The sequence below is a fragment of the Peromyscus californicus genome, unplaced genomic scaffold, assembly GCF_007827085.1.
Source record: "Peromyscus californicus insignis strain IS unplaced genomic scaffold, ASM782708v3 Scaffold_20__1_contigs__length_68692818, whole genome shotgun sequence".
Taxonomy (NCBI): Eukaryota; Metazoa; Chordata; class Mammalia; order Rodentia; family Cricetidae; genus Peromyscus; species Peromyscus californicus.
Window position 1 is genome coordinate 766320 of NW_026294503.1, and position 22723 is coordinate 789042.

Consider the following 22723-nt stretch of genomic DNA (forward strand, 5'->3'; position numbering starts at 1 on the left):
GACTTATGAAGACAGAAGGTTATATTCACAGATGTGTGTTGCTTAAGCAAAATACTTCCATCTAGGTTACTTTTGAAGAAGAGGATTGTTTTCATAGTTCTAGAGGCCAGAAGTCTAAGATCTGGATACTGACATATAGTATCTGGTGAGGGCATCTGCTTTCAAGAATGGATTTAGTGAATGAGTATGGTGTCCTCACATGGTGGAATACATAGAAGAACAAGATGTCACTGCTTTCACTTTTGAGTCATTTAGTAGGGGTTCTAAATATCATTTGATGATATCAGAACCCTTATGTCTTCATCATTTTCCCAAAGCAACACTTCATAATACTGTTGCATTGAGGATGGCATTTCAACATGAATTTTGGAGAGGACACCACTATTCAAATAATAACAGAAAAAATAGCTGTAACATTGAGTAACAAATAGTGAGAAATGTGATTTTTTTGTTTGCTTGTTTTGTTTTTGTTTTTCAAGACAGGGTTTCTCCGTGTAGTTTTAGTGCCTGTACTAGATCTCGCTCTGTAGAAGACCAAGCTGGCCTGGAACTCACAGAGATCCGCCTGTCTCTGCCTCCCTAGTGCTGGGATTAAAGGCGTGCGCCACCACTACCTAGCTTAGGGGGAAATGTATTTTAAACCTAAGAGTGATTTGAATTGTATTTAATGTAAATCTTGCAGCAAAACAGCAGTCCAGCTGGAAAATACACTAAATGCAAGATGGTGAGATAGGGTGGGGCACAGTTAGTGAATACAAGATAGTGAATTTCTGAGCTGGTGAAATGAGGGTGAGTGGAAAGAAGGAGGGTTAGTCAAGAAAGAACGCAAGGGGTAACTTCTGCCAAGTATTCACTTCTTCTCCCTGATGGAGAGAAGAGTCCAGTGTTGTTCCTAATGTAGTGACTAGCAGTGGGAATAGACTAGGGTAGGAAATAGAAGAGAAGGTTTGGAGTCAAAGAATCTGTGTCTGGTGCTGGATGTTTAGACTCTTCTGAGCACCGGGGAAGCTATGCAGACCATATGTGAGAAATTGAGTTGTGGAACTGTGTTCATGGACCGGAAGAGCATAAAACTGAAGTGACAGTGGCTGAGATAAATGGGGTATCTTTTCTCAAGTAAAAGGAATAGTAGTGGTTTTGCTGTTGAGTGATGGAGGATGAGTTCTCCTGGACTTGTTCCTGTGGTTATAAAATAGAGATGTAGCATCTATGACCCCTTCCTGATTGAGTCATGAGACTTCCTCTGGATAGAAGATCAGCTGGAAGGGGGAAGAAGAGGATTGCTTAATTCAGTTCAGCTATATCATTAGTTCTCCATCTCATGAAACACAATGACTCTTAAAAAGCAATTGCAATCCTTGGTTTAGTTTCCTGAAATGAACATTGTATTTGATCTATGTATATTTTCAAATAATCAATGTGTTATCATGGCTGCAGTATTAAAGAGAGATTAAAGGACTGTGATTTATAACTATGTGTTTTTTTTTTGTTTTGTTTTTTTTTTTTTTTTTTTTTTGTTTTTTTTTTTTTTTTTTTTGGTTTTTCGAGACAGGGTTTCTCTGTGTAGCTTTGCGCCTTTCCTGGAACTCACTTGGTAGTCCAGGCTGGCCTCGAACTCACAGAGATCCGCCTGACTCTGCCTCCCGAGTGCTGGGATTAAAGGCGTGCGCCACCACCGCCCGGCTAACTATGTGTTTTTTAAAATGTGAGTTCTGAGGCATGGCTACAGTAGAAAAAAAGAATGAAATAGTTTCTATGATAAGTGATGACAGTGACAGAGGCACCCAGGGGCATGACAACAGTGTTTCTATGCTGCACATGGCATGGGTGTTGGTGTTTCAGCAGCTCTTAGTAAAGTTTTGAATAAAACAGTATAATAATTATTTCTTGAAAAGATACTTGCATTATAGCTGTACAAAAATGACTTTGTATTCCTTTGTCTAAAAGAGTTACATTCAAGGCTCTGATAACTGGTGTTTAATGTTAAAGATTAAAATTGCCAAGTGTGGTGGTGCATTCCTATAATTTCAGATTTTGGGAAGCTAAGACAGGGGTGGGGGGTTGCTGTGAGTTCAAGGCTAGCCTCTGTACCATAGTGAGTATTAGGCCAGATAGGGATGTGTAGGAAGACTTTGCCTCAAAATCAAATGGCACAAAACAAAAACAGTTATAATATAGGAGTATCTTTCCTACAGAGATTGTCATCCTTATAGCAGTACGTATATCTCCTGTTAAGATTCTTACAGCTATATTACAATTTAAATGACTGCTCTCCACAATATACATACTCAAAATGCTTCCTGTGTGTAGCATCATCCATATGGAGACTAACTAGTTTGAATAACTGAGCTAGACACTTTGTACTCCTAGCCTACCTGAGGTTCAGTTCAGCTACTAAAGAAAGAAAGAACACTGAATATGTAATTCAGTGTTCACCGTTAGTAGTGGGAACTTGAATCATTCTTGTTTTTTGATCCTTTTCCAAATTGTGGTGCAATGATATGGCACAGAGTTAGGTCTTGGTTTGACTAAATAAGTAAACAGAGAGCAAGCTACAGGAATCATAAGGTCAATATTAATTAAGCTTTGAGTTTAATACAGACAAATTTCTTCCTTAAGATGACTAAAGATAACCACCCTAAATCCAGGGGATTCCCAGGAATTGTGAAGTGAATCTTTGTGGGCCAGCATCTGTGCAAGGATTTAGCATTTCTGGTCTTTTTTTTTTTTTTTTAATCTGACCCCTGCTCTTGATTAAAGACTTAGAGTTGTATTTATAGCAGTGAATCCTGCTCACCAATAAAAGATTTAGGGGAAATGTTTACATTTTTATATAACTACTACATTCAGGTTTTAGAAGACAAAGTAACTGATACAATAAAAATGAATAAAACCCAGCAGACTCTAAATCTCACTCCCATCTTTCAGCACACCCCATTGCCTCTGTGTCTTTCTCCATCTTGTTGGTCTATTCATTCTGGAATTTTTATCAGAGCCGGAGACATTTTTCAAACAATGAATTTTCAGGAAAAATGTTTAGAAATGGAAGCAAAGGATTATGCTTTCTTTCCTCAAAATATAAGTCTATTATTAGGATATAATTCAGAGTATGAGAAGTGTTACTTTGGGTTTCAGGTTTAAGTAGAAAAGAAAGAAAATGACATCCTAAAGTTCTGTTTTTGTGAAAGAGACTATAACTATGGATTATGAAGGCAATATATGCAAAATGCAAAGCAATTTTTTCTAAAGTAGTTCTCCAAAGTTACCTGTTACTATATGTGTATATATGTACATGTGTGTGCCTGTTTAAACTTTCTGAATTCAAAGACACAATATAGCATGAGTTTTAAAAATAGTTGTTTAACATTTTGAAGGATATTCCATTTACTATTTCTGTAGTTTGAATTCAAGAAAAGGAACATGATTTCAACCCTCTTTGTGTAAGAATAAATAACATTTAAAGTGTGCAGCTTAAGTTTAGGCATTTTAAGTAGTTCTATAATTGTGTGAAAGAAGTCTGGGTCATTTTTTCTCAGTTAGGTTATTAGTATTTGGGGGATTTTAAATGGAAGACAATCTTGAGTTTCTTTGAAAATGAATTCCTGACTAATGTATTGTCTACTTGTACAACATTTTTTTTCCATCTCTCTGAGAAATTTACAGAATAACCGATAGGTAATAAGTAAGTCTCTTTTGAGACTTTGAGATATTTTACATGTTGCCCATGTCCTGACATGGTCCTGCATAGATTCTCTGTACTCAGGACAGGTGTACTGGAGATCTTTTCCTGGCTTCGTGGTGGTGGATGAAGAGTCAGCATTCGTTGCCCACACTGTCACAGCCCTCCAAGATACTTGGCTACATCTGTTTGTAGCTTCACACAGTGGATGTTTCCTTGTGGGATACTTTTGCCTTGCTTCTGCTATGTCTTCCATGTTTTCCTGGGGGAAACTTCCTTCCTGTTGCTGCTGTGTCTTCCATGTTTTCCTGGGGATAATTCCTTCCTGTTGCTGCTGTATCGTCCATGTTTTCCTGGGGGATACTTCCATCCTGCTTCTGCTGTGTCATCCATGTTTTCCTGGGGGATACTTCCATCCTGCTTCTGCTGTGTCATCCATGTTTTCCTAAGGAATACTTCTTTCTGTTGCTGCTGTGTCATCCGTGTTTTTTCCCACTTACCCACCTACTTATCACTTCCTTTGTTGTGTCTGGCTACATTTTGTTAAGCTCCCCTCCCTTTGCATGTTTGTTTCCTATTGAATATCAGTTCCACCTTCTCCACGTGCCCGTCAAGAAGCTCCGGCTTCCCTGGTATCCCAGTTTAAGCACTGTATGCCATAGGCCCAACTGCCCTCTTTGACCTAGACTTTGTGACTACTTCAGTTGTAGGACTTTCCTTTCTGTCTCTTCTGATGCTTGTCAGTTCTTTGGTACTATCTCATATATTTAGTCTCTAGCTTAAAATGGCTCAATAAACTTTTGTCAAATGAATTGACAAAAAAAGTTAAGACCTAAAATGAAAGAAAAGTCCATTTCCAGCTGAATAAAGAGAAAATAAAATGTTTCAGTCAAGAAATAGTATTTGTCTTTGTTCTTAACATAGAATATTTTTCCCTGTGTGGATTCCAAAGAAATACCACTGCAGCTTGCTTGATTTCACCAATCCTTCTGCCCCTGCCCAGGGACATTGTACTGAGAAGAGATGGATGTGCAGTCCTTTATGTCTGCAGAGCCTATTGTGAGCCTTTGCAACTTGAGTACCCATACTCTGTGGGCCATCAGAAGAGCGGGCTTCAGCGTTGTGCCACTCACATCTTGATCTAAGTCTCTCTTTTCTTGGCACCCAAATGACATATATTTACCATTAATAGGATAAAGTTGTGCATTTTGATTTTTCTAAGATTAGCCCTGATCTTTTAGGGTTGTTCTGTGGTACAGTGCTAATAGAAAAAGATTTGGTGAGGGACCAAATGGGACCCTAACAACAACAACAACAAAAAGATTTGATAAGCATATTATTTTCTCCTCTATTGCCATGTGAAAACTCTGGCAAAGAAGCTTAAGAAAAAGGATTTGTTTTGATTGTTTGAGGTTAAATTCATTATGGCAGAAAAGCCAAAGTCTCAGGAGTTTGAAATAGCTGGTCATGCCACAGTCACAATCAGACACACAGAATGAGGCATGCAGCTACTGCTAAACCTCCTTCTCCATAATAGTCCAGGACGGTAGCCAGAGAATTAGTGAATCCTATCTGAAAAATATAGTCTGGTGAAATATTTTCATTATTTTGATTGTTTAACAAAATTTAACCTTTAAAGGTGTGTATAGGTATTGTGATTATGGAAACAAACAAAAAACATGTATATAAACAATTATAAGAAAGAAAAGCAGCCACAGTGCAGAGTTGCCATACTTTTCACAATTCTTAAGTATTATAGCAAGTTTTTATTTCTAAAGCTTGTTTGTGAAGGAGGGAAGGCCACTCTCATACCCTAAGGAAGCTAATACCTAAAGAGATATGAAAAGAGTGACTACATAGGATCTAGCAATTGAAGGTATAGTGCTACCATTTATCCTACTTTGTTTTGAGGGTGGAGAGACAAATTTATACACAAACATAGATGCTAACATCAGTTATGATGGAAGCACAGATGATGTAAATAGCTTGGAGGTTTGGTTGGATAGGGCTCCATGGGAAGTTATTTTTAAAACATTCTCACTGAAGAGTGAGTGGAGGTATTTTGCAGGAGAATGGAAGTAAGGTGAGGAGAAGAGAGTTGCAATATAAAAGAATGAATTCAAGTATTGACCCTAAGTCCTGAAACATCGGGAATTTGAAGAATAGTGTAAAACTGAATGGAGCTATAGCATTGTTGACCTAAATACTACATTAAGTATTAAAGACAAATAAATGAAGTTAAGCATGTATTTAAATAATCCAGTATATCTGGAATATTTTTGTTCTCATATTTACATCTTTAAAATCAAAGTAGTTGTATACTTTACACCTGCAAAATAAAACTATTTCAGGTTGGACTAGCTACATTTCAAATACTGCATGTCTACAAGATTAGAAATATATGTATAAGGGACAAGAAGAGGTAGAAGGAGTGAAGGAGGGAGGAAGAGCAAGATAAGGAGAGAGATGAAGGGATGAAGAAAGGCAATTTAAAAGAGGTTGTTGGTGCCATTTTTAAAAGTTATTATTTGTCAGTTGAATTTGGAATGTATCTGTATAACACTTTATGTTTCCAGGATCTGTGGTATAGGAATAGCTTTCAGGTTTTGAATGCTTTGCCGACCAATATCTTCATAAAATGAGGTAACGACGAATTAGATAAAAGTAAGGAAATTAAAAAACACTTTTTTGTTAGATTTGAAAAATCTTGTCTGTCTGTTTTGTGCTTTGTAACACAATACCACAGACTATGTAATTAGTAATAAACAGAAATTCATAGGCTCGCTGATTTGGAGGCTGGAAAATCTGATAAAGGTTTTTTCTTGTTGTTTAACAACATAATACAAGGTTACGTGGCAGAAGGACATGAGAGGCTGTGAAGAGAAGGTTATAAAGAGCCTACTCCTGTGACGACAACATCAGTTCATTCAGGGGGGTTCCTTAAGTAGGACTTCAAGACCTAAATTTAAAGGTCTCACTACCCAATAACTCTACTGATGCCAATTAAACATTGATATGTCTCTTGGAAGGGCCAGTCAAGGCACAAGATATGCACAATTTAAAAGGTGTCTGACTCGATATTATCCACACTTTCCACCATGATAGTAATTCTATTTGAGCTGTGTAGTGCGGAAGCCACTAGTCACATGTGCCTACCAAGTACTTGAAAAATGCCTGGAATGACTTAGAACTAAATTTTAAATTGTATTTAATGTTAATTAAGTTAAAATGAGCCCATGGGACTATTGGCTCCTAAACTGAACTGCACTAGATACACTCGTTCTCAGTCTCCATGTTACTCTACGGACCCGAACTCCCTGCAGTGCTAAGTGAGCAGCACTGTTTAGCACAGCGCTTAGAACTGGAAAAACTTTATGTGTTCCCAGCTTCTTAGTCTGTCTGTGCTGATGCACTTTATTTGTAAAGGTCATGAGAGTGGGCCTCCAGAAGTGAGGCCACTAGGAGAATTAAATGTAATAACAAGAGCAATGTACTTAGAACAGTGCCTGATACATAGCAATTATTACAAAAATGCGTTATGTTGTTTTTATTACGATCATGTCAGTGATGGGTATCACAGAGCTAAAGACTAACAAATCTCACTCTTTGTTTCTGCATTTGTTTTAGTTCTCTGCTTCTAAAAACATATCACAGTTCCTGGAATATAGCTGAATAAATATTGTTGAAAAGAATCAGGTATTTTTTAGTGGAAATGGGATTAGGAAATGTACTGAGAAAAAAATGACATCTGAGATGACCTCAAAGGTCAAGTTGTTCAGGTAAAGAAAGCTCATTTGGGCAGAGGGAAGATGGGCCTTCAGTTGAATAGTGCTCCATTAAGAGGGAAGATGGACCTCCAGTTGAATAGTGCTCCATTAAGAGGGAAGATGGACCTCCAGTTGAGTAGTGCTCCATTAAGAGGGAAGTCGTGCTCCATTAAGAGGGAGGGGCAGCCAGCATTGCTTTCACCATGCTTCTTCCCTTCCTCCTTCTCCCTCCCTCTTTCTGTCTCTCTCTGTCTTTAAATGTCTGTCTATCGATTTATCGTCTGTCTGTCCTTTAGTAATGAGTGATTCTATAGGTTTGATGCACACCACCCTGTTAATAAGGCCAATTGTTGTTCTTCGACTTGTCTATTCCTAGGAACTATATTGCTTGAATATGATAGGGAAGGTCGGATGATGGTTGGAAAAGGCAGAGGAATGCTGCTTGAAAAGCAGGCCATGGATTATGGGCAGATGTCTGTGAGGTTCTTTTTTCGTAAAACATGTTTCTTATTTATTTCTCTCAGGAAGAAAAACAACTGGAAACAATGAAGTTCCTTTTCTTCGTGTTTGTTGGTGTTGCTCACCTTTTATCCCTGAACTCTGGAAAAGCTATATACGAGAATGACATTTCTCAGAGAACATTTCAAGAAATAAAAAATGAAATAGCCAGCTATGAAGATGTTGCTAAAGCAATTATCAACCTTGCTGTTTATGGTAAATACCAGAACCGGTCCTATGAGCGTTTGGGACTTCTAGTTGATACTGTTGGGCCCAGACTGAGTGGCTCTAAGAACCTAGAGAAAGCCATCCAAATCATGTACCAAAACCTGCAGCAAGATGGTCTGGAGAATGTCCACCTGGAGCCAGTCAAAGTACCCCACTGGGAGAGGGGAGAAGAATCTGCTGTGATGCTGCTGCCTAGAATTCACAAGATGGCTATTTTGGGTCTTGGCAGCAGCATTGGGACTCCCCCAGGAGGTACTCTTTGTTTTTTCAATTGGCTATCCTCTTTAATCTAGTCCCTGCTTCTCTCCTTTCCCCCTCTTTACCTTGTTTTGACACATGGATTTCATGTAAGCTAGGCTAATATTGAATTCACTATGTATCCAAGGGTGACTTTGAACTTGTGATCCCTGTTTTCCACCTCCTGAGTGCTGAGGTTAGTTACAAGTGTGTCCCCACACCTGCTTTCTGTGATGCTAAGGCTTCATACTTACTGAGCAAGCACTCTTCTAACTGTGCTACACCCGTAGTTCCACTCTCCTGTAATCTTAAACAACTGGCATCCACTGGCACGACTGATTACGATATGCATGATTTCTACTGTGGAGAAAATGTAACCATTTTTCGATTTGATTTTCTTAGTGAGTTCTCAGCTCATATTGTTTTACTTCCATCTTCCTTCTTCCTTTTTTTCCTATTTCTTCTATTCTCTTCAGAAAGAAACTATGATGGGTGACTTTTTAAATAAGGTATTATTAACTCCCAGGCTTCAAGCTTTACCCAGCCCTTATAATGCCTGGATATGGAATATATAGCCAGTTAGCAGTCACCTACCAGTAAAACTTGAATGTATTTATGGATTAATTTCCTGTGGCAGAGAAAGTATTTTGTATTCTTTTGAGTTTTTCTTATGCCAAGACCAAGCAGAAACATAGTTTATTTGAAAAAGATTCATATACTATAATATCTATCCATTAGAAACATAGTGTAATGATTTTTAGTATATGCACAGACTTGTTCAATTCGAGAACACTTGGACTGTAGAACATAATCTGAGTGTTGAGCATGTATGTCATCCCTCCCTCCCTAGACCTCATAGCTAGAGCAGCTGCATTTATCCTCTAGTCCCACTCACTAAGACCCAGGAAGCCACTAATCTGCTTTTTGTATTTGTGAATTTTCTCTTTCTGAACACCTCACGTGGATGGAATAATGCACTCTATGGTCTTTGTGACTGGCATCTTTTATTCAACACTATGTTTTTGAGGTCATCTATGTTGTGACACATCTAAATGTTTCATTTTGTTGGTGAAAGGTATTTTACTTTTGTTATCTTTATCAGTCAGTGAATCTTTAGACTGTTTCCACTTTTTCTGGTCATGAATAATGCCATTATATACATTTATGCACAAATTTGTGTGGATACGTTGTCATTAATCTTGCTTATATATCAAGGAGAAGAATTTCTGGGTCATTTGGTAACTCTAGACTTAATTTCTTGAGGTACTGCTGAATTGTTCTCTAAATTTGTACCCTTTTATGTTCTTACTAATAATGTACAATTTCTCCACATACTTGCAAACACTTGCATTTATCTGTTTTTTTGACTGTAGCTACCTAACAATATCTCACTGTGGTCTTGCATCATATTTTATTAATGGTAAGTGATATTGAGCATCCCTCCATGCTTTTTATTACCAATATTTATTTAATTATTTATTATTTGTGTGTGTGCATGCATGTGTATGTGAGTGTCTGTGTGTACACAAATGTGTGTGTGTGTGTGTGTGTGTGTGTGTATGCGCATTCCGTGGTATACATAAGGAGGTGTGGAGGTCAGAGGACTACTTGCTAAAGTTAGTTCTCTCTTTCCACCATCTTGGTCTTGACTCATTTCTTTCCATCTTCTATGTCATGTCAGATATGTTACACCAAGTATTACAGATCTTTTAGCTGATACTCCTGTCATGTTTCATTTTAATTGATTTCCATACTGTTGCTTTCATTGTCTCTGTTAAAATATGGACTGCGTTCTGCTCTTGCACTTAAAATCATTCCATTGTTCAGGATATAGTCCAAGTTATGATCGGTGCTCAATGTACAAAAACTCATTCATGCTAAATTTTCCTTAGAACTATGTGGTTTTCCTAGTGCTTTTTATATAGCTGTTGTATCCAAATATTGATAAGGTTTGATTTGTGGCTGAGTGGCAGTGGCATGGAAGAGGGAGATCAATGAGCACCAGCCAAGTCACATTTACAGAGTTTACTACAGTATTCTTTCTGGAAAGAGAAGCAGCAGATTGGGAGGTTTAGAAAGCAGCAGCTTAGTCTTACACTCTCTGAGTTTGTCTCACAGAATCTTAAAATAGCCATCCCTCATACTACTAATGCATTCACCTAATGCAGCCACCTAAGGCTTGTAGGCAGAGTTTCTCTGTGTCCCAGCTCCTAAATACCCATTCAGAGACTTATTATTAATTATAAATGCTTGACCGATAGCTCAGGCTTTTTACTAGCTAACTCTTATATTTTAAATTAACCCATATTTATTATCTACCTTCTGCCATATGAGGGTAACTTATTTCATCTTGCACCTCCCGGTTCCTCTCTGTGTCTTACTGGTAACTCCTCTGTCTCCACCCTTCGTCTTTCCAGCATTCTCTTGGCCCCCAAATCCTGCCTACCTATCATCCAATCAGTTTTTTATTAACAATGAGAGCAACAAATTGTACAAAGATTGTTCCACAGCATTTCCCCCTTTTTGTCTAATTACAAAGTAAGATTTTAACTTTAACATAGTAAAATCATATACAATAAAAGTTATGAAGTAAGAATTACAGTTACAATATCCAGTTCATTTGTATTTCTCAAAATTAGAGAAAATATTTTATCTATCTTGTCTTTGTGAGTTTAAGTTTTATATCTAATTTACTTTTTATTATAACTAAGGAAGACTATAAGTTAAGTTAATTATTTAGTCTTCAACTTCCTCAAAGACCCTAGAAAGATGTAATATTACCTAACAACAGGGACACCTGGCTGCTTGGACAGTCACCCAAAGATTTCTATAGTTTTGGGGCATCCAGCTTTGGCCTACAGGCCTAGTATATCTGACAGACATTTCTGAGAAGCAGGAAATTTTAAAGGACTGACCTACCTTGTCTTGGAAAAGTTTGGCAGTCACATTTTTTGCATCCTGTTGGTCCAGTTTGGACAGTATATTTTTTAGCATTGAGGCAAGGTCAGTTTCTTTGTCCATATGGCTAGCTTTTGCCATAAAGAAAACAAACTCCACACAGAGTTTCTTTGATGGCCATTATCCTCTTTTGAAGTAAATTGGCGCTGTCAGGAGCTATCTTATTGGCATGAATAGCCTTAGGTTATTAAAAACATTAAATGCCATATTCTATAGGTCTTTGAAGTGTTTGAAGACCATCTATCTATCTAAATATATCTGCATATGACCTTGAAAACATACCTAACATGACTATAAGTTTGACTATTATAGATGACGAACTATCAGTTAGTATTTCTTAATTCTATGTTACATGAGATGCATGTAATGAACTGCGTAAACACAATACACTAAACAAGAGTAGAAACATACATACAGTATAACAAAATTAACTTTACATTTGTATCAATAAACCAAAATCCATACCTATGTAAAATATTTTGAGATTAATAGTTCTGTTTTGGTTTAAAGTAGATTCAATAATCTACCCTTTTATTCTGTCATTTCTATATCCTATCCCCCTTTTTTCCATTTAAAAAAGGTCTTTGAATTTAACTCTTTTGTTTATTTTTTTCTGACTATGACCAACAGCAACTTGTAACCAACCTCCCTTAAATGATAACAAACATCCATAATACAACTTTTGGGAATGTGGACATTGCTTTTTCTAGACTGCTTCATGTTGTCTGTGGGCTCTGGCATCTCTAGGGGAACCTTGAGAAAATCAGGATTATTATTCTGGAGTATTCTGTGAGGCTGGATCAACTCAGCTAGCAGCCTTGAAGCTGTTCTTGATGCTGGGTCAGCTGAGCCATCTGTTTTATTGATGTCTGGTCCCCTTGCTCTGAAAAATACATAAGCTTTTAAAGCTAGTATACATATCTGTATTAATACAAGTATAGACTCTGCATTGTACACAAGTCAGTCAAAGATGATTTTTTTTGTTATATGTTTGAACAGGTAAAATATACATCATGTGTCTTGTAGTTCTTCAAGGTTTATTTTTTTATGTTTATAGTTAGGATTTTCAGGGAATCTTTCCTGATTAAACCTGATCCATATCAACCTGGAGCAAATCTATAGCCTCTCAGTTCCTGTAAAAATAAAAGCATAACCTCTTCCCCAAGGTAACATATCTTTTGACTTCCATTTTGAAGTCATTTTAAAAATATATAGGTTGATTTAATCCAGCAGTTTTCTTAATCTAGAGTCTCTTAGCAGCCAAAGAATTTAAAAACAAATAATAACATACAGGATCTAGACTTTCTTTGTATTTTCCATCTTTATGTGGCTTTGTTTCTTTTATATTACTTTATTCCTTTTTTAAGGAATTTACTTTATTATTTTAAAACTATATATATATATATATATATAAAAGAAAAGTCATATATATATATATATATATATATATATATATATATATATATGACTGTTTATATCACTTTTCTTTTCTCTCCCAAGCTTTTGTACATTTTTAAACACACTGTAACCCAATTAGAGGTTTTTCCCTCTGGATCTGTCTGTACTGAGCATCTTTATTGTTTTTTTAATCACATGAGATGAATCTTAAACTGTTATGTCAGCCACCACCAGTGTAGTTTAGCTTAGTGCACAGTGTAACATGAATTGCTAAATAGTCTTATTAATAAAAACCTAGAGCCAGATATTGGGGTGAAAGCTGAAGGATCAGAGGGATAGAACAAGCCAGCCACAAGTTCTTACCACTAGGAGCCCAAGAGACCTACATCTTGTATACTCAAGCTTTATATACCTTTCTGCGCCCTGCCATCTTACTTCCTCTCTCCGCCCAGCTACATCACTTCCTCTTTCCACTCACCTCTATCACTTCCTGTCTGTCTGTACAGACCTCCAGACCTCTATGGTTAAATAGTGTTGGGATTAAAGACATGTGCCACCATGCCTGGCTCTGTTCCCAGTGTGGCCTTGAACTCACAGAGATCCAGATGGATCTCTGCTTCCCAAATGCTAGATTAAAGGCATGTGCTACCACTGCCTGACCTCTATGTTTAATATAGTGGTTGGCTTTTTCCCCTGATCCCCAGGCAAGCTTTATTTGTTAGAGTACAAATAAAATATCACCACAGCATGGCAGTAATGCATGGTGGTTGGTGGCTGGCTCTTCCCACAGGCAGCTGCTGGGATACCCATCTCAGTACTGCAGCTGCCATGAGAGACACAAGTCTACAAAGCCATGCGTGGCTCTGTTATTGTGTGTTTAGAACATTTTTTTAAACTTTCTCAGGTTTTATGTGGATGTAGGTGCCAGACATTTGGATGCCATTTGTAGGCAGACTTTTCTTCCCAGCATTCTCTCGACCCCCCAAATCCTGCCTAGCTATCAGTCAATCAGCTTTTTACTAACAATGAGAGCAAGACATATTTAGAGTGTATAAAGATTGTTCCACAGCAGAGGCATTTTACACCCAGCACTTCTTATTGTTGCTGAGGCAATAACTAGTTTACTAACAAGATCCTACCATTAGCTAATTAGTTATTTGCACCTGTCCTTTTCTTCCTTCTTGTTGTTGTAGAAATAGCATTGTCTCAGCTGGTGGAGAAGTATAATCTCTGATATCTAGGCACACTGGTATCAGTGCTCTGGAGAGTGTATTCATGGGTACTTTGAATGTGCAAGTATGAAATCAGCTGGTAGATCTGAGTGAAAAGTGTCAGAGTTTGCAAATTTGACTGGTTATTATGTAGATTTACTCACATTATCTTTGGGTAGATGTTAAGCCACCTTCAGATAACACCATCTTGCCAAATACCAGTGCTAATCTGAGACAGACTTTTCACTGTGGCCATGCCTTCCTAAGGGTTTTCTTTCTTCATCTCCTCTAGTCTATTTCTGCTCCTAACCTTCAGGCATACCCATTTAGTCCTGATTGTTTCTGTAAGAATAGGATAATACTACAATCTGTTCTGGGAAAGTTAAGAAGCATGGGTCAGAAAGTCTGGAAAGCAATGGCTGGATTGTATGCTGAACTTTCTGCATTCCTTTTACAGGAACATGAAGTAGCTTTGTATATTCTCTGCACCTTCATACTGTCATACTAATATGACTCAGGAAGTCAAAGCAATGCAACAAAATCACTACTGAATTTGATTACATCAGAATCAAGAAGTTATATTTATGGCCAGGGAGACAGCTCAATAGGTAGAGGCCCCTGGGAACAGCCTGAACACCTTAGCTCCATCCCTGGATGCCATAAGACTGCAGGAGAAAATAAAACTACAGAGTTGTCCTCTGACCCAGGAAACTTGGTGGTTTTGTCAGAGACCTGGGAGCTAAAGAGCTGATTGTATAGATTCCATTTTGGGTTAAATTGCCTGGGAACCAGGAATGCTGAAAATAAGAAAAATTGATGTCTCATCTGAATCAGTGTTGATTCAATATTTCTCTGCTCTTTTATCCATTCAGGCCCTCAGTTGTTGCATGATGCTAGTGCAAATTGTTCAGTTCAAATGCTAATCTTTTCTGGGAACATCCTCACTAACACACACAGAAGTAATGTTCAGTCTGCTCTCTGGGCATTCTGTGGCCTCGTCAAGTTACAAGGATACAAATTCTAATCATTTCAATTGCTAGATAGGTGGCAAAGTAATAGGTCACTTTTGAACTGTAGAGAGAGATGGCATGGGTGACAGTGATGATGTGGGTGACAGTGGTGGTGTGGGTTATGACAGTGGTGGCATGGGTGACAGTGATGGTGTGGGTGATGACAGTGGTGGCGTGGGTGACGGTGGTGGCGTGGGTGACAGTGGTGGCGTGGGTGACAGTGGTGGCGTGGGTGACAGTGATGATGTGGTGACAGTGGTGGTGTGGGTGACGGTGGTGGCGTGGGCGACAGTGATGGTGTAGGTTACGACAGTGGTTGTGTGGGTGACAGTGGGGGTGTGGGTGACAGTGGTGGTGTGGGTGACAGTGGTGGTGTGGTGACAGTGATGGTGTGGGTGACAGTGGTGGTGTGGGTGACAGTGATGGTGTGGGTGACAGTGATGGCGTGGGTGACAGTGGTGGCGTGGGTGACAGTGATGATGTGGGTGACAGCGGTGGTGTGGGTGATGACAGTGGTGGCGTGGGTGACAGTGATGATGTGGGTGACAGTGGGGGCGTGGGTGACAGTGGTGGCGTGGGTGACAGCGATGGTGTGGGTGACAGCGGTGGCGTGGGTGACAGCGATGGTGTGGGTGACAGCGGTGGCGTGGGTGACAGCGGTGGTGTGGGTGACGGTGGTGTGGGTGGCACTGGTAAGTGATATGGGAACAAAGAGAAGTAGAGTGATTCTGTCTGGTAATTGCATAAGCTTTCAGAGACATGGCAATAAAGGAAGAAGGATTCACACATAACAAATTTTTTTGTTGTTGCTGGTTTATTCGTTAGATAAGAAACAAGAAAACCAAAAACCAAAGAGTGTGAGCATGCAAGATGTACTTGTCTAATGACTGACAAGCAGGTTTATACTGAGGAGAGATGAGTGGATAGCGACAAGCCCAAAAGGTACAAAAGTAGACTATAAAACTACCAAGGCCATCACATGTATTTCTAGAAACTATTTTTAGAGCAGGAAAGACAAGAGCAGTATTATATGGTAATTTAATCCAGAAATTTTAACAAAAGCATAGAGAACTAGGAACTAAGAGTTTTGAGTTTTAATCTTTAGTAATATGACCAAGATCGTGATAAAAATTCTCAGAACATCTTGAGTAAGTTTCTACGTTGTTTACTGTTAATGATTCTGATTTCCTGAGAATTTTCTTTTTTGGTAAATGTCTAGATTTTTAATTCTTGAAAAATCTAACAAATCAAATAACAGTTCACATTCTCTTGCTCACATAGACATAAGTTAAATAGTTTCTAGTCTTACCTTCATGGGAAAGTGTGGACCTCATTGCCCACTAATAGACTCTCACAAACCATCTGTCTGCCTGTTAGGCTATCAGACTATGGTCCAAATGACTTTAAAGCTAACAGGCTTTTAGTTATAGAACAAATTATTTATGTTTTTATAAAGATCTAGCTTGCTACATTGTCCTGCTTTTGAAACTTACATTTCAAGTACATTTTTTGTGCTTAATTTGAGTGAAATTACTACAAAACATTCAGTGCTTTGTTTTCTAAGACATTCTTAGAACAGGACAGTCATCCTCAGGCTGAAGTGTGGCTGTATTTTTAATACCTAAAAGCATCTATAAGAAAGCAGGCTGAGCATACCATGATGAGCAAGCAAGTAAACAGCAGTGTGCCCCCATGGCCTCTACCTCCTGCCTCCTGCCTCCAGTTTCCTGCCTTGTTTGAGTTCCTGTACTGGCTTCCTCCAATGATTAACAGTGATATGGCAGTGTGGTCTAAATAAAACATTTCCTTCACACCTTGCTTTTTTGGTCATGGTGTTTCGTTGAAGCAATAGAAACCCTAACTAAGACAAGTTGGTACCAGGATTGTGGAGTATTGCTGTGACAGACATGACCATGTTGTTTTGGGGAGAATTGTGGAAGGACTTTGGAACTTTGTGCAAGAAAAACCAAGAAAAGTTCAATGCTCGGTGAGCTCTTCTATAGGAGCTTGGAAGAAGAGTGTCGAGAGCAATGCAGAAGATGGAGGCCTGGCTTGTGAAGTTTCAGCTGGAAGTTTAAGCACTCTGTCAGGGCCATTGCTATTTTGAATAAAGATTCTGTGGTTCTCAGTAGCAGGGGCTGACAAATCAGCCATGATTAGCAAGATCCCAGAACTATTAAATTGAAACCTTTGATTTGTTGGGATACTCGATTCTGGTCAACTGGAGCTGAGAAATTAGTGGTGATTAAGAAGAGACCAGCATCACTGAAGTAAAATCTTCTGGAAGTCTTTCCTGAAAATCAGCACGCAGAAGCTGTGTTCCAGATGTGGCCAAGATTGTTCCTTGCACTGGCACCTGGACTTGGTAGTGCAAGAGCCACACAGATGGTACTGGTTTGAATGCATGAAGGGATCATGAAGAGCAGCTGAGGCCTGGCACTGTGAGAAGCCAGGAGAGGCCATTGGTGAAGGAAGGTGCAGCCTCAGCAGCAGGTGAAGGTCCAGGATTGACAGGGTCATGCAAAGAAGTTGAGGCTTGGCACCATGAAGATAGACTATGAGAGGCTATTGGTGAAAGTGCAACCCAGTTACAGCAGAAGCCCCCAGCATTTTGTCAATATCAGTACTGTGGGATGACCACCAAGAGCAGCAGCAGCAGTGGAGTGGAGCCATCCAGAGCTTAGAAGACAAGCTGTGTGCACTCCAGGGGACAGCTGGAGAAATGACCCAAGCCCCTTGGAGGAGCAGAGGAGATCGTGAGTGAATCCCGGATAGTTGGATGTTGATTTATTTACACTGTTGGAGTTTGGTTTTGCTTTGTTCAGATTGTGACTGTGCCCTGGTTCTTCCTGTTGAAAAAAGTGCTTAATTTGTTTTTGATTTTACAGGAGTCCACAGTTGAGAGGCTGAATTTTTAAAGAAACTATGCATTTTAAAAGACACCGGATTCTTTTAAAAAAGAGACTGAATTGTAAAGTGTTTGTATTTGTAAAGGCTTTTGAAATTGTGGGACTTTTTAAATTAATTAAATTTATTTATTTATTTATTTATTTATTTATTTATGTATTTATTTATGTATGTATGTATTTATTTATTTTACATCCCAACCACAATTTAGCCTCCCTCCTCTCCTCTCACTTCCTCTTCCCACCTCCCCACTGCCTGCCCCAATCCATTTCTGTTCAGAAAGGAGCAGGCCTGCCATAGATAGCAACAAAACATGGTATATCAAGTTTCAGTAGGACTGAGCACCTCCAACTGTATTACGGTTGAGCAAGGCTATCCAGTATGAGGAATAGGTTGCCAAAAGACAGCCAAAGCATTAGGGACAGCCCCTGCTCCCACTGTTATGAATCCCCAAAGTAGACCAGGCTACATAACTCTCACATATATGTAGAGGACTTAGGTCAGTTCCATGCAGGCTCACGGGTTGTTGGGACTCTGTGAGCTCCTATTAGCCCACGTTAGTTGATTCTGATAAATCTTGTGATGTCCTTGACCCCTCTGGTTATTATAGTCCCTCCCCTCTCTCTTCAGCAGGATTCCCAGAGCTAGGTCTAGTGTTTGGCTATATGTCTCTGTATCTGTTTCCATAAGTTACAGGAGGAAGCCTCTCTGATGACAACTGGGCTAGGCACCAATCTATGAGAATAGCAGAATATCGTTAGGCATCATTACATTGACATTTTTTCTCCAGTCCTGTTTGGTTCTATCCTAGGTCTCTGGGCCATCCAGCCTCTGGGTCCTGGTACTGCAGGCAGTGTCAGGGCTGGGCTCACTCTCATGGCATGGGCCTCAGGCTGGACCAGTCATTGTTGGCCACCTCCAGAATCTCTGTGTCACCCTTACCCCAGCACATCCCATAGGCAGTGTGGCAGACCAGTCTCCACTTTTATGACCCAGGGTACTCTTGAGTAGGGAGAAGTGAGAAATATTAGCTAGAAAGAGATACCTATATGATGAGAGGAAGAACAGAAAACACAGGATAGCTTTGGGGGGGCCTGGGTCTGAACCCACCAGCCTTGAACTTTATTCTAAAGGGGTTTTTAATGACAATGCCAAGGGTAGGAGCAAAAGACCTCCCCCTTGCTCAATACAGCCAAGTGTAGACCCTTCCAAACACCTGATTCTCAGGCCTGTGGTCCAATCATCCTCTTTATGCAGACCTGCTGGGTAAAAAGCCACCAGGAAACCCAAATGGGCTCCAACAAGGCAGGACAGACTGTAGGTCTAAGGTTATATCCTTATATGGTGTCACAATATATATGGTGTCCCAATCCCTCCACTAGAAGTCTTGTCTGGTCACAGGAGATGGCTAGTTCTGGCTACATATCCCCTATTGCTAGAAGTCTTAGCTAGGGTTATCCTTGTAAAGTCCTGTGAGTTTCCCTATCACCAGGTTTCTACCTGACTCTGAAATGTGCCCCCCTTTTCTAAATCATCTCTTTCCATACTCTTCCCTCTCCATCCACCCCACTCCTGATCTCTCATGTTCCCACCCTTACCTGTCCCAGTCCACCCACAAGATCTCTTCTATTTCCCCTTCCCAGGGAGATCTGAGCATCTCCCCATCTTGAGCCCTCCTTGTTACCTAGTCTCTCTGGGTCTGTTGATTATAGTATGGTTATCCTTTACTTTACAGCTAATACCTACTTATAAGTGAGTACATACCATCTTTATCTTTCTGGGTCCGGGTTACCTCACTAGATTTTTTTCTAGTTCTATCTGTTTGCCTTCAAATTTCCTCATGTCATAGTTTTTAACAGGTATATAATACTCCATTTTGTCAATGTACCAAATTTTCTTTGTCCATTCTTCAGTAGAGGGATATCTAGGTTATTTCCAGGTTCTAACTACTACAAATAAAGCTGCTATGAACATAAGCTGAGCAAGTGTCCTTGTGGTATTATTGAGCATCATTTGGGTATATGCCTAAAAGTGGTATAGTTGGGTCTTGAGGTAGATTGATTCCTGATTTTCTGAGAAACTGCCATACTGATTTCCAGAGTGGCTGTACAAGTTTGCACTCCCACCAGCAGTACAGGAGTGTTCCTCTTACTCCACATCCTCTCCAGCATAAGCTGTCATCTGTGTTTTTGGTCTTAGCCATTCTGATGGATGGACTCTCAGAGTTATTTTGATTTGCATTTCTCTGATGGCTAAGGATGATGAACATTTAAGTGTTTTTCAGGCATTTGAGAGTCTTCTGTTGAGAATTCTCTGTTTAAATCTGTACCCCATTTTTTAATTGGATTAATTCCTTTTTTGATATCTAGTTTCTTGAGTTCTTTATATATTTGGAGATCAGCCCACTGTTGGATGTGGAATTGGTGAGGATCTTTTCTCATTCTGCAGCCTGTTGTTTTGTCCTATTGCCAGCATCCTTTGCCTTACAGAAGCTTTTCAGTTTCATGAGGTCCCACTTATTAATTGTTGATCTCAGTGTCTGTGCAACTAGTGTTCTATTCAGGAAGTTGTCTCCTGTGTCAATGTGTTCAAGGCTATTTCCCACTTTCTCTTCTATCAAGTTTAGTGTAACTGGATTTATGTTGAGGTTTTTGATCCACTTGGACTTGAATTTTGTGCATGACAATAGGTATGGATCTATTTGCATTCTTCTACATGCAGACATCCAGTTATGCCAAAACTATTTGTTGAACATGTTTTATTTTTTCATTTCATAATTTTGGCTTCTTTGTTGAAAATCAGGTGTTCATAGGTGTGTGGAGAAATTGTGGGACATTTAAAGTTTTATGTTTTAAATGTAAGATATTGAGGATAACATGTTTTTGTGTCAAGTTGACAAGGAATGAGTTGTGCTGGTCAGTTTTATGTCAACTTGACACAAGCTAGAAGTCACTAGAGAGGAGGGAGCCTCAGTTGAGAAAAATGCCTCACTAAGACAGGGCTATATATATAAGCACGCCTGTAGGGTATTTTCTTAATTAGTGATTGTGGAGGAGGACCCAGCCCATTGTGGTGGGACTGCCCCAGTCTGGTGGTCCTGGCTTCTATTAGAAAGCAGGCTTCACAAGCCACGAGGAGCAAGCCAGTGAGCAGCACCCCTTTCTCGGCCTCTGCATCAGCTCCTGCTTCCATGTGCTTGCCCTGTTTGAGTTCCTGTCCTGACTCCTTTGATGATGAACAGTGATATGGCAGTGTAATCCAAATAAACCCTATCCTCTCCAACTTGCTTTTTCAGTCATGGTGTTTCATTGCAGCAATAGAAACCCTAAGACAGGTGTGGTGGTATTGTGTTCCCCAAAATATTGTGCACCCTAATAAACTTATCTGGGGTCAGAGACAGAACAGCCACTAGATACAAAGGCTAGAAAATGGTGGCACTCACACCTTTAATCCTAGCATTCCAGAGGTAGAAATCCCTCTGGATCTCTGTGAGTTCAAGGCCACATTGGAAACAGCCAGGCATGGTGACACATGCCTTTAATCCCAGAAAGTGAGCCTTTAATCCCAGGGAGTGATGGTAGAAAGCAGAAAGGTATATGGAGTGAAGACCAGAAACTAGAAGCATTTGGCTGGTTAAGCTTTTAGGTTTTGAGCATCACAGTTCAGCTGAGAGCCATTCAGATATGAGGACACAGAGGCTTCCAGTCTGAGGAAACAAGATCAGCTGAGAAGTTGGCCAGGTGAGGTTAGCTGTGGCTTGTTCTGTCTCTCTGATCTTCCAGTGTTCACCCCAATAACTGGCCTCAAGTTTGATTTTATTAATAAGAACTTTTAAGATTCCTGCTACAGACAGGAGCTAAGTTAGAATTTAGAACTGGGGATCAGTGTAGGGGCAAAACCAGCACGAATTTAATTAATTTGAAGTGTGGACTGGTGATACTGGTTCAGTGTTTGTCTTCTTACATCTTGGTGATGTCATAGAGCCTCACAGTACTCCCCTCCCCGAATTATTTATTTACTGAAGGTGTAATAAAATCAAGACAACTTTAAGTCTTTTGAAAACTTTTTAAACTTGACTGGGGGAAGTAGAACCTGTAAGTACCACGGCAGAGATGAGTTGCTGTCACTAATTTAGAGACCTAGACATGCAAGCAAGCACATCCTGAAAAACCCCTTCAAAGTGTCTAAAGAGACTTGTATGTGAATATTTATTACACCATTGTTTGTAAAAATCAGAAATCATTATCACAGGAGAGTGGTATATAAACCAGACTAATACAACAAAATACTAGAAAATAGTAAAAATGGGTGAACTAGGGTTGCATATATCAGCATAAGACAATGCTGAATTTTAAAAAGTGAGTTCAGAGGTTATAAGTATAGTATCATAACATTTATGTTATGATGAAAATATGCAAATAAAACTATATTTATATATGGTGATAGTTTTAATATGCATATTTTGAACACTTCATTTAGAGAAAACAAACATAGCAGGAAAAGGAAGAGATATAGTAAAGCATCACAGATTTGTGTCCTATTGATGTATATTTAAGGAAAAACAGAAATAATGAGGGTAAAACACAGAATTCCAGGGCTCTGAGGTATGTTCTATGCTGTCATTTCTTTTATGATTGACACATCATAATTCTATAAAATGCAAAAGCAGGGAAAGGAGTATTAATGTGTTACTGCTATCAAGAGAAGTTTTTGCAATGAGGGAGAAATAGTCTTTACCACCCCTTTGATCTGTGGCTCCCTGTAGCTTTAGCCAGAGAAAATACGTATCAGCCTGTCATATACAAGCATATGGATATTCTTTTCTACCTA

General features: G+C 39.3%; 1 protein-coding gene across 4 annotated transcripts in view; it reads left to right on the plus strand.

Moving 5' to 3' along the window:
• The window catches only part of Cpq (carboxypeptidase Q), a 429801-nt gene that overhangs the window by 62857 nt on the left and 344221 nt on the right, over positions 1–22723 (plus strand). For all 4 annotated transcript variants that reach the window (XM_052747578.1, XM_052747579.1, XM_052747576.1 and 1 more), the window contains exon 2: positions 7971–8424. In XM_052747578.1, coding sequence (XP_052603538.1) covers positions 7971–8424 — 454 coding nt within the window. The remainder of the gene's footprint in view (positions 1–7970; positions 8425–22723) is intronic.